Source organism: Lepidochelys kempii, chromosome 1 (assembly GCF_965140285.1).
Source record: "Lepidochelys kempii isolate rLepKem1 chromosome 1, rLepKem1.hap1, whole genome shotgun sequence".
Taxonomy (NCBI): domain Eukaryota; kingdom Metazoa; phylum Chordata; order Testudines; family Cheloniidae; genus Lepidochelys; species Lepidochelys kempii.
The window spans coordinates 258,631,545-258,643,984 of NC_136380.1; the positions used below are offsets into that span (position 1 = coordinate 258,631,545).

The window sequence follows — 12,440 nt, forward strand, 5'->3', positions numbered from 1 at the left end:
CCAGGCACTATCTGGAAACATATCTCCTCCAGCAAAAAACACCACCGAATAAAATGCTTCTGAGAGCCCCGGTAGCTCCTAAAACTCCATCTACCTCAGATCATGACTTAGTACATTTTGCAAACAGGTTCTGAAACTTCATTGCAAGATCCATAACTTAAATCTCTCCCAAAGGTAGGGGGTATCCTATATAGCGTGCATAAGTAGGAAGATTACACCTATTCTGTTGTAGGATTTTCCAGTGTCCATCAATGAGTATCCAAGATACCCTATTGGGATGCAAAAAGAAAAGGAGTACTTGTGGCACCTTAGAGACTAACAAATTTATTTGAGCATAAGCTTAGTCTCTAAGGTGCCACAAGTACTCCTTTTCTTTTTGCGAATACAGACTAACATGGCTGCTACTCTGAAACCTATTGGGACTCAGGAGAGCTGGGTTGCATTCCCAGCTCCACCACTGACCTGCAGTGTGACTTTGGGTAAGTCACATCACCTCCCTGAGCCTCAATTTCCCCATCCATAAAATGGGATAACAATACTCATCCTCCTTTGTGAAGTGCTTTCAAATCTATGGGTGAGAAGCACTACAGAAACGCAGCTTATGATTAAACTCTGCCCCTGGTTTTTTGTTCACCCCGTCTGTGGAGAATGGGCAATGAAATATTTCTAGCACACTGGAAAGCACTGAAGGCAGCACACAGAGCAGGCTCCAACAGATTGTTAAAGGAATTGTGGCTTGCAGTGGTATGCTTTATTAATACTAGGTTGAGACCAAAAACATGCTCAATCAGGACATTCCATTCTTAGGTAGCAAATGCCTAGAGAGTTGGAAGAACAAGCCCGAAGCGTGGAGGAGGCAGGGCTGGTAGCTGTCTAGGGCAGCAAAATGTTTAATAATTGGCTGGCTGGCTGCAGCCCAGTAAGAGTGTGGGAGTTCAGGAGAGTTACTGGTTTGCTTATGGCAGCAGAATGTTTCAGGCCCTGTGAGATGTGCAAGGGGGGACACATAATATATCCTGGATTTCCAAGCCACCCACTCTCCTCTCCCTCCCTTGGCGCCAAACACACCACAATATCCCTATTGTTTAGCCAGAGCGCCTGTTACACAAAATCCTGCTGTTCTCTCCAGCTGCCCTAGGGAAGGAGCTCAAATTAGGCCATCCCTGCCAGGCTCCTGAGTAATGGATGCAGTCCATTTTTCTCCCCTGGGTTAGTAAGTGTGAAGGGAAGGATCTGCATAGAACAGCACCAACAAAGCACACGCCCTACCGCACCCAATCTGAGTCACACCCCACTCCAGACTCACTCATCTAACCAGTTTCTGATTTGGTTTCCAGCATCCCCCGCTGACGTACACACCACGCCTGCTACCAGATACCCAGGTACACGGTTTTAACTGACACTGTAAACTCCCTGGGTTGGGCCTGTGACTTCATTATCTGGTAAGCACCATGCATACCTATGGGGCTGTATACAGAGGGTAAATAAATTTTATTCTCAGTATGGTCTTCATCCTCAAAGAAAACCTGCACAACACTTTCCAAAGATGAGCCTGAGAGCTTAAATTCATTACTCTGCTAGACACTAAAAATCATGGACTGAACAGAAACACTGGATTTATGGTTTATTACAAACAATGTGGAGTCCGGTGCCTGAATAAATCTGTTAAGTCTTTAAAGTGCCACTGGACTCCTCCTTGTTTTTGTGGATACAGACTAACAGGGCTACCCCTCTGATGTAACTATCTGTAACCCATTAACCCCCCCCCCATCCCCCTTTCTGTCCTATGATTGCAGAAGTGTTAAAGGGCCACTCTACCTTGAATGGTCCCTTAAAATACAAGTGGTAACTATTATACTTATAAAAAGAAAAGGAGGACTTGTGGCACCTTAGAGACTAACACATTTATTTGAGCATGAGCTTTCGTGAGCTACAGCTCACTTCATCGGATGCATGTAGCTCACGAAAGCTCATGCTCAAATAAATTGGTTAGTCTCTAAGGTGCCACAAGTCCTCCTTTTCTTTTTGCGAATACAGACTAACACGGCGGCTACTCTGAAACCTTACTATACTTATATGTTGCACGTAGCTGAGCGGCTTCAGGCGGGGAGATAGGGGAGAACCTTTCCCAGCCCTAAGAGCTCCCTGCAGCTCCAAAGCGTGTCTCTCCCACCAACAGATATTGTGCCCATAAAAGCTATTGTCTCACCCACCTTCCTTTTGGCTCTATTATTATTCTCAGTGCCAGGAGAGCTGGAAGCCCCCCGTGGCTAATAGCAGGCACTCAGGGAGCCCCTTGGCACATCCCCTTCCCCTCCATGGCTCGCTGCGAGACCCCCGGCGTGCTCAAACAGCGGACATGCCCAGGGACAGCTGGACACGAGGTACCGGGTGGCAATGCGGGACACTCCCCCTTGTCCCGGGCTATGCCGAGCGCCCGGGCCCTGCCCCATGGCCGGTGCCAGGCTGGGACCCTCCCCGCCGCGGCTCGGGCCGAGGCAGAGCCGGGGCGCGGGGCTGGGCGGAGGAGCGGCGGGGACAGGTCTGAGCAGAGCCCGGCGCGGGGAGGGAGGCGCAGCCGGCGCCCGCAGGGGGTAGGAGGGAGCTGCGAGCCGCGGCGGGGCACGGGGCGCAGCGGAGCCGCGGCACCGGAGCCCTGCGATCCCCGCCCCGCAGGCGGAGCCCCCCGCCCGCCGGGGCCGAGCGCAGGGACCGGAGCCCGCAGGCCGCTCCCGGCAGCCGCCCAGGCCCGAACCGCCGCCCCGGGCCGGAGAGCGCGGAGCCCTGCCCGCCTCCCATGCGGCTCCCCCCGGCGGCGGCGCCCTGACCTCCGGATCTGCCCTGATGTCCGGTCCCCGGGGCGCCCTGCAGGCCTGGTGCCGCCGCCAGTGCGAGGGCTACCCCGGCGTGGAGATCCGCGACCTCAGCAGCTCCTTCCGCGACGGCCTGGCCTTCTGCGCCATCCTGCACCGGCACCGGCCCGACCTGCTGTGAGTACCGGGGCGGCAGCTGCACCAGGCCCAGCGGCGCCGGGCTCGCCTGAGCCCCGACCCGGCCCCCGCCCGGCCGCCCGGGGGCGCCGCCCCGGCCCCTTCACGGGGCGGGGAAGACCGCACCTGGGAACCCTGAGGGACTGGGGGGACCCTGGGACAGAGGGGTAGGGCCACCGAGAAACGCCCTAGGATAGGGGAAAGGGGGCCCAGGGACCCCCCAGCTCCATGGGGCAGAGGTACCGGGGAGCCATCCTCATACCTGGGCTATAGGGGAGGTGTCCCTGACACCCAGATGTGCAGGAAGCTCTGGGACCCCTCCTGCCTCTGGGGTTGACAAAGGGCGTTAACGGAGTGTCTTTTAGTCCTGGGATTTAAGGAGAGTAGGGGGAGCTGGGCCAGAGGGGCAGCGCTCTGGGGTGGGATGCTTGGAGACTGGCTCCTGGGTGTTTGTGTGTGGGAGCACCTTTAAAGCATTTCCTGGACTGTAAATGCGGTTCTTTCACATTTATTGCATCTGAACAGCCGCATCCCTTGGAATTTAATACTAATAATACATTACATGTGTCTAAGGTCTTTAATCCATGGATCTGAAAACATTTTATCAACCCCATGAATTAAGCTTCGAGTATCTGTTGTTTATTACCCACGTTCTACAGAGAGAGAAACTGAGGCACAGAGTGGTTATGTGACTTGCCCACATTATCCAGTCAGAGTTGGGAATAGAACGCAGAATTCTTGATTCCCAGTCCCCTGTGCTAATCACAGGACAAATTACTCTCCTTATTTGAAAAAATAAATAAAAATAAAAATGAGGCTTGGGGAAGGAGCCCTAACCCCTATCTCTGGAACTGTCACTATCAAATCCTTCAGGATAATCTGACCAGGACAGTAGGAAGTAAATGGGAAGTGATGTTCCTAATACCATCCCATACCCTGTCCTCCCCAAAATGGGCCTAGACAGTATTACTGCAGCTTGTGTCTGATATGCTCTATTCTGTTGGCTAAGGCATTTTTGCATTTATTTTGAAAATTCCCAGTGCTATCTCAGTCAATAAGATTCTTCCTTTCCAACAACTGTTTATAAATGCAGAGCATGTATGGACAAAGCGCTGGAGAATATGCTGTAGGAAATGATCCTGCATTGGCCAGGAATGAGGGATGGACAACTGTTACCTAACAGATGTCCATCCTAGGCTCCTGTGATTCCGTATGTATGCATATTTTTCAGTGGAGGAGGGTTGTGTGCTGATTCAGCTTCTTCCTGGTCTGATTAAGTGCCAGGGAGGAGGGCATGCTGCTTCAGTGGGGGACTTTCTGATCTTGGGTTAGGGGAGTGCCAGGTGCAGGCTTAACTAGTATAATGCTGCGCTGAACACCAGAAACGAGTGGTGATGACAGTGGAAAATAGCCACTAGGGCTTCCCACCATGCTACTGGCTTGGAATTTAGTATTCTAAATTTTGCAGGAGGCTCTAGGGTAGAAGGGGATGGACTGACAGACAGATTAATGAGAGGGACAGAGACAGGTGAGTTTGGAAATGGTGTTGCTGGGGGTGATGCTCTCCTCCTAGAGAAACCATATAACCAGATAGGCAGCTGAGATGATTCCCACTCCTCCCCCCAAGCTGCATGCTGTGGCCAGCTCAGAAATCCACCACCTGTCTGTTCCAGTCTTTGCTGCGACTAGTGATCTGATGCTCTCCCCTTGCCCCCAGTATACACATTTCTTCTCACCCATAGGCAAGTCTCTGAAATCTGACATACAGCACTGCATGTTCCTTCCACAACCAAGGCATTTTTCTTACCACCCCAGCTGAGGTTGCTTAGCACAATAGACTCCTCTTTTGTTTAGGTGCCCTCTGGATGGCCTTCTATTCCAATAAAGATTGCTACCCAATTAACAGGAGACACTGTTTTAATATTAATGTGGCTGAGGAGCTGCAGCACACATCCTGTTGCAGAACGGGCCCATGTAGTTAGGAGAAGGCACATGGGCGATGGGTATAATAGACCCCTGGCGCTGCTGCAGTTGCTGGACCCCCCAGTTGCGGGCTTTTGGGGGGAATTTTTTGATTTATTATGCCCCATGCAGGTTCCGGGGCAGCTGAGGAGGCAGTATGTGCTATCCAGCTCCCTGGGTTCATCAGTAATCTCCCTTGATCTGGCCAATGGGGGGGAAGTGGCGCTTGGGCCTCTGGCCAGCTCGGGGCTCCTCTGTCTGACGGGGGGCTGCTCTCGGCGCTCCTCCAGGTGTGTGTGGGGTGTCTCAGGGCTCCAGCTGCAGGGGTGGGAGGTGCGGGCAGAAGGGGCGGAGCCGGGGCTAGCCTCCCTGAAGGGGGGCTCCAACCACCACCCATGAGAAGGCGCTATCTGAACAGGTGGGCTAGAGATCAAGTCTATTGCCTGCCTATTTCAGGAGTCACCTGCACAATGCTCACCGTGGGTCACTAGTGTGGAAGATGCAAACTAAAACAGGGATGAGTAGCAATTCATACCGTTTTTATTTTTGCATTTATCTTGGCAATTGAGGGGCTGAAAAGCAAACCAACAGGGCCAGCATGAAAGTGAGATACCCAAAACCCTACAGTAAGCACCCCGAAGTCATCTGAAGGCTTCTGCGTTAAGTGGAATTACCATCCCCTTAAGCAGCGGTCATTGCTCTTAAATATCAGTGGGCTCAAATCTGTTCCCTGGCAGATGTCCTAACTAGGAGCATCTCAGTTAAGTGGAGTGAAATGTATTGTAAAGACAGACCTAGGGCCTTACAAGGACATAGCAAGTTAAGGAAGAATTTTTCAAGGGGTGGTCGAAGGGTTTGTGTCATCTCCTCTGATTTCAGCCGCTTCAGCATGTCTTGATTTGGAAACTCAAGGATATGGAGTAATAAATCTCTCAGACAGCAGAGCAAAAGCATTCCCCCTGTTCTTCTAAATTGTATTTATAAAGCACCTTCAATCCTCTTGGCAATAGGATCTGGCTGGTAATTGTGAATAGCCTTCTACTACAGTTGCATGGGCTTCCAACGTGATGGGCCATTCCAGCCGCTTTCAGACAACTGTGCTGCTGCTGCTCAAGCCGATTGCAATGGTGTGAACCCAAGAGACCCTGAAGTTCTGGATCCACATGCATTCGTATGCTAACACGTTCCAGCTCCATCAGGGTGTGAAACAGCATATGCATGCAGCGGCTGTGCTGAGGTGGATGGCGCTCAGTCATGGAACTCGCTCCTGTGTAGTAATGCTCACCCAGCGCTCTGCTCCGTAGGGTTTCTCCTGGTTCTAGAGTGTCTCAGTTTGTGTCTCTCCTATTTATCTATCAGTTATGTGTAAAGCATCGAGCCTGTCTATTATCTGGATGCTCTTGCTGCATGGGGTGTCTGAGTGTTCAGCCCAGAACAGCTGCTGTACCCCCAGGTGAGATGTACTTGTCTTGACAAGTTCTTCCCCTTCACCTCCAAGCTGTTTGAGAAGAGGGATGTGATGCCTTTTCATGAAATTATGCAGAGACCATAGCCTGTCTCTTGCCATTGTTGAAATTAAAGCTAGTTTCCATCCTTGCTCTCCTAAGGCCACTCAAACGAGTCCAATTAATTTGAAATTCCACAGGTGGGATCTTATTGCTGGGTGTGCATACACCATCCTGGAAAGCTTCAGGCAAACGGGACAAGACTTTTGGAAGCAAGGAGAGTCTAAAAAAAGCAATGAGAGGTGCAAGTGCTCAGCACCTTTAGAATCTGGCCCAAGATAGCTGAAGTTGGGCACCAAAACAGAGGGGTGTTAAAAAGATGAGCCTAAGCAATTTGCTGCTAGGGTACTGTGGTCTCTGGGACTAGGCACAGGATTGGGAGTCTGGAGATGTGGGTTCTAATTCTGGTTTTGACCCTCACTGGTTTTGTGACCTTGGGCAAGTCACTCAGTTTCTCTGTGCCTGTTTTCCCCATCTGTAAAATGGGCAACAAAGGTCAGTCTCCTGGCTGAGACCTGGACTGAGATTCTGAAAATTTGGAAAAAGAAAAGGAGTACTTGTGGCACCTTAGAGACTAACCAATTTATTTGAGCATAAGCTTTCGTGAGCTACAGCTCTCTTCATCGTACTCCTTTTCTTTTTGCGAATACAGACTAACACAGCTGTTACTCTGAAAATTTGGGTTCAATTTGTGGCTTTGCCACAGACTGTGAGTGTGACCTTGGGCAAGACACTTAACTTCTTTTTCCCCATTTGTAAGACTAGAATAATATACCCAGCCCTACTTCACAGGGGGCTGAGAGGATTAATTAGCTAATGCTTGGTCAGTGCTTTGAAAATCTAAAGCACAATCTAAGTATTTAGTGGGCTTCCCTTGCAGCTTGGTGAAGCAGGAAGCAGCTATGTATGTGGGAGAATGAACATCTCTTCCCATTTCCTTGCACTGCTGCCTTGCGCGGAGGTTGTGGAGGGAGACTTTCAGGGTATAGACACCGAAAGAATAGGACAATGTCTGGCCTCGGCATTTTTGGTGGAGAGAGAGAAGTAGACGTACATTGAAAACGAGAGGAGAAGGAGGGACACACCATAGCAATATCAGATCTGAAATATATAGTCTGCTTCGAGTCATTGGTTCAAATCCCGGCAGGGTCAGCTCAACTATTCCTCTTTGAGAGAGGTAGATTTCTATGCAGTATGCTGTGTGGATTTTTCAGACAGGGTCTTAAAAGCTGAAGTCCTCCCTGGTATGTGTGGCCATTAAAGAGCCCACAATGTATTTTGGAAAAATACAGGAGTTTGCTCTAGTATTTGCTGTACAAAATGCCCCCTGGCTCCCAATATCTTGTGGGCTTGTTGGCTGCTGTCCTAAACCACAGAGGCCACTACTGCTGCTGTATCTACGTAATTGGCAAAGCACTTTTGGATGAAAGATGCTATATCCATGGAAATTATGACTCCAAGTGTGTTCTGCTTTGTTGGGACTTGCTGAATCAGGGCAATCATGCTCCTGGGATGTCTTCCAGGAAACTGATTTAATAATGAGGAATGGTAATACAGATGCTTCATCAGGACAGTATTCCCATGAATCAGGTATTATGGGACTGCCTTAGGCTGATGCCAAAGTAGTGTTATGTATTTAGTGAGGTGCCAGATAGTTGTGAAATTCTAAATTCTGGTATTTCAATCCAGGAGTCGCCAAATAAAGCTAAAGGGGTGTATTTTCCTGGAGGCTTACTGATCTGCAGCACCCAAATGCACTGGAAGGCCCTACCCCAATCTGTATTAGTTATTCCCTCCCTGGGTGCTGTTGTGTGCCCCAGGGAGCAGAACTCGGGCTCCTCAGGACCATATTATGGAGATCTAAAAGAAGGAGTGTGAGGGACGGGAAAAGAGGGGGATGGGCTGAAACCTATCCACCATTTGTGTGCTACTTTCTCACCATCTAGATCTGAGGGAGGAGACCAAGTGGAGTATAGTGTTTGTGGAATTTATTCTCTACAATCAAAGTTGAGACCCTTCCACCCTGCCTTACTAGCAAAGCAACCTGTGTCTTCACACTCCCAATCTTTGGTAACTCTCATCATCATCTTCTTTTCACATGCACACCTCACCCACCCAAGCAGAATGGGCCTGTCTGAATAAAGTGGTTTTGGGTTGGCAGAAGAGATTAGGGATAGGGGTGAAGATTATTTTGTATTTGGTCTGGCTTTGGATGCTCCTCATTGGCCAGTGCTATGGTTGCTACAAACTCCACCAAAACCAGTGCCCAGTTTCCAAGCCAATCATGTACACAAGGAAAGCTAGGAAATTCAAATGACAGTTATTATTTTTGAAAAGGGAGATACAAAGTTCACATACTCCAGTCAGCCTTCACTCTGGTCTCGTGTCACTTCTCTCGTGTTGCTGAGCTTCTTGTTTTTAAGAAAAACAGAATGAACAAAGAATTCCCAGACCAAAAAAGCCCTTTAGTTTGAGTTATGATCATAAATATTTATGGGGAAAACACCTGTATGGACCCTTGTCTTTAAAAATAAACCACACAGACAGCTGTGAGCCAGTAAATCCAAAGTTAAGGTTATGGATGATAGAAAAAAATGCCAAATATGAAAACGAAGAGCATCAATAACCTTAACTTAACATCAAATAACCTTAACTCAGCCCTTGTATTCCCACATCCTCCCATTACAAGGTACAATGCTCAGCATACATGGGGATGCGGGTTGGGGTGTGTGTGGACACATTTGTATGTGCCACTTGCTTGACCAGGGTCTAGCCTCCAACTCCACCGGTCTTTGGTGAGAACAGCAACACCAATGTTTTGCTTCTGAGCAGAGGAAGTATATTCTTGCTGTGTCAGAGACTGTGACTGGGGTTTATTTCAGTCTCTCTCACAGATTTCCTGTGCAACCTTGGGAAAGTCACTAAGGGACTTTCTTCCATCCGTTCTCATGCTGGGAGTAGTCTTATTGCCTGTCTTTGCACTAAGCTTTGTTGTGAAGCTAAACTGGGACAGTAATGATGAGGACATTTTGTTTTCAGTGTAGCCACAACCAGTAAGATTCCTCCTGGGTTAAAGTACTAAATGTAAGTAAGAGTGGCCCATTCTGACCTTTAATTTCTGGGCTTGTGTCCTCGTCTGTAAAAGGGAGATGATACTTATCTACCTCACAGGTATGCTGTGATGCGGAGTTCATTGTTTAGTGTAGAATGCTGAGATCATCAGCTGGACGGTAAAAAGCACAAAGTGATGCTGTCATTACACTTCTTATGCACACCACAGACATATGCAACTCGTATCCTATATTTTCCTCACACCAGGTACTGGAAATCTTACAACCATTTTAACCCATTACTCTCCACACTGGTTGGGCTTCCCCGGCACAGGATATTTTAAACCCTTGCAGATAGGCTACATATATGCTCCACTGGCTATGATTTAAGTTGTCTACAGTTGCATGTGAAATGCCAGAGTATGCTATGGTTTAAAGTGTTCCCAGATGCCTAGATTCTTGTCTGAGTCAGCAAGGCATCCAGTGTTTAACATTTTATCTAGCTGCAATACTGTATTTGATTGATCATCTGCCTCAGATGGGAGTGTTGGGGAGATGAGGGCAGAGTTGTTGTAGTCTGGGACACTTTTTCTGTATTTCTCCATGTTTGGGGTTTTTTTTATGCGTAATCTTAAATCTTCTACTCTATCACAGTGGGGCTTCAATACTGGCTGGAGCCTTTAGGTGCTATTGGAATACAGATGATGATGATAAAGTTTGAATTTCCTGGCTTTCAGCCCTTTGTGTTTTTTCAAATAACAAAATTCTCTTATGGTCTCTTGCCCTGTTTGCAGTCTTAAATCTACTTTAAGAAAGGTTTTGTTTGTCTGGGAGTTAGGCTTTTTGTTGTTGAAATGCCCTTGTAATATTGGTTGTCCCTTGAACCTGTTTGTGGTGTCTTGCAGAGCCATTCCTCCCCTTTCTCATATCACTCCTCTGTGCTTTCTTGTTCCAGAGATTTTGATTCACTCTCCAAGGACAATGTCTACGAGAACAACCACCTGGTGAGTCCCCCTGACGCCTTGCACTGAGGGAAAGAGGGAGTCATGGACGTGGGAAATAACATGATAGACTACGCAGTGTTGGCATAATGTGCACTCGAGGGCTGGGGGATGTAGTGGGAGTCATCTGTACAAGGCAATCTGTTCACTCTGGATAAGGCAGAAGCTTACCTGGGTGAGTTAGGGGACCTAAAGTGTCTTCTTTCGCACGTTCTAAGCTTCCATTAAAGAAAATATAAGCTTCTAGTTTGTCGTTGCCAAGATAACTTTCCAAGTGGGAAACCAATGTGGTGGCATCTTGACAGCTCCATTGTTTCTGCTGTTCTGAACTTTGCCAAACAGCTGAAGATTGAAGCTAACCAGAGTCTGGTTAGTTTCACAGCTGCTGTTCCCAACCTCATGGGCATCAGTACATCTGTCTAGATTCTTGTCAGCTTCACAGCGCTCCTTGGAAAAGCTATCATTTGCAGTAGAGGCAGGCACTGGAGTTAGTGACAGGGGAGGAAGGCCCAAAAACCAGAGGCTGAGAGTAGAGTCGAAGATCAGTGACCACATAGAATATCAGGGTTGGAAGGGACCTCAGGAGGTCATCTAGTCCAACCCCCTGCTCAAAGCAGGAGCAATCCCCAATTTTTGCCCCAGATCCCTAAATGGCCCTCTCAAGGATTGAACTCACAACCCACATCTTCCCTGTCTTCCTTGCAACAGCCAGGAGGCATGGGTTGGCTTAAATTAGTGAGACCCTCCTCCTTCACAGCAGCCAGGAGGCTCTGGAGGAGAAAGGAGAGAGAGAAAGCTCCTGTCTCTCAGCAGCTAAAGGTATGGCAGAGCGGGAGCTTCACATCTATCAGACACTAGCCAGAAGCTGACATAAAAGATGGAGCCCTTGAGCATGGTCTAGGGACAGCATCCTCATACTTCCCAGCAGCTGGTGGCAGGAGAGCTGGGTTTCTCACCAGGATGGACTTTCATGTCTTGACAAGTAAACGATTGGTAGATGTTTTCAAGTTTTGTTTGATGGGATGCACAGCAAAGGTGCTAGATACACACAAACCACAACCGGAGCAGCTCCTAGTGAAGTATCACGCTTGAGGAAGGAGCGGTTCCTGGGCTTTGGTGGCCCAAAGGGCAGTATGATCCTAGGGGAGGGATATTCCTGAGGCCAGCACAGTTTCTGGTGAAGTGATGGACCCAGAAGTGGTGTGGTGCCAGGTAGAGCCACTGCTCTAGGAGAAGACATGATCCCAGGAGTGCCCTCCGTGGAACAGGACTGAATATGGTGTCCTGGGGATGATAGTGCTTCAGTGAAGCAGTGTTCCCTCACCGCCCCATCTCCTCCAGCAAGCCCCACTGTTTGGTGCTCACTGGGGTTGGAGAAATATACTTATTTGTTCCCCTTTGGCCTGAGAGGTTAGTGGTGGAATGTGCTTGGATCCCCTTGTGGCTACCAAGTGAGTGTAAACAGGAATCCAGTGAGAATGGAATGGTGAGGTTGTCTGACAATATATGACATGGGAGAGAGCTGGAAAGTCAAGGAGCCATGGAACATAGGCATCACCAGGGCTCATGGAAGGCTTGGGTTCAAACGAAAACAAGTCAGAGGAGCAGCTGGGGATCCCAGGAGTTCGCCCGAAATAATCACACACTCCCATGAACTGAGCTACAACATTTGGGGTTCATTCAATCTCGGAGCTTCCCATACACTATACTCCCACAATGGGATTCTAGCCCTGCTGTCTTCCACAGTCAGTCTGCTTAGACCCTTAGCCCTTCTGCTGTCTGGCTCTGCCTGTAGAGTATTTGTGAGCCCCTTTATGTTATCTCAGGGTTTGTTTTGCCAACCCTGGTTGAGGCACTTGAATGGCAAAGTAGCAGGCCTCAGCAATCCTATCTCAGGGCAAAGATGCAGTAGGTCAGCTACAGACATCTGGG

The 12,440-nt window shown here is 48.9% G+C and overlaps 1 protein-coding gene across 5 annotated transcripts in view; it reads left to right on the forward strand.

Moving 5' to 3' along the window:
* Positions 1 to 2,257: 2,257 nt before the first annotated feature.
* Positions 2,258 to 12,440, forward strand: part of MICALL1 (MICAL like 1) — a 29,755-nt gene continuing 19,572 nt past the window's right edge. The window contains exons 1-2 of one of the 5 annotated variants that reach the window (XM_073325923.1): positions 2,258 to 2,384; positions 10,463 to 10,511. Coding sequence is in view for 4 of the 5 variants with exons in the window: in XM_073325915.2 (XP_073182016.1) it covers positions 2,845 to 2,990; positions 10,463 to 10,511 (195 nt within the window). In the remaining variant the exon portion in view is untranslated. Of the gene's footprint in view, positions 2,385 to 2,423; positions 2,991 to 6,331; positions 6,406 to 10,462; positions 10,512 to 12,440 lie in introns of those variants that run through there. The other 4 variants (XM_073325915.2, XM_073325900.2, XM_073325934.2 and 1 more) reach the window with 4 other exon arrangements.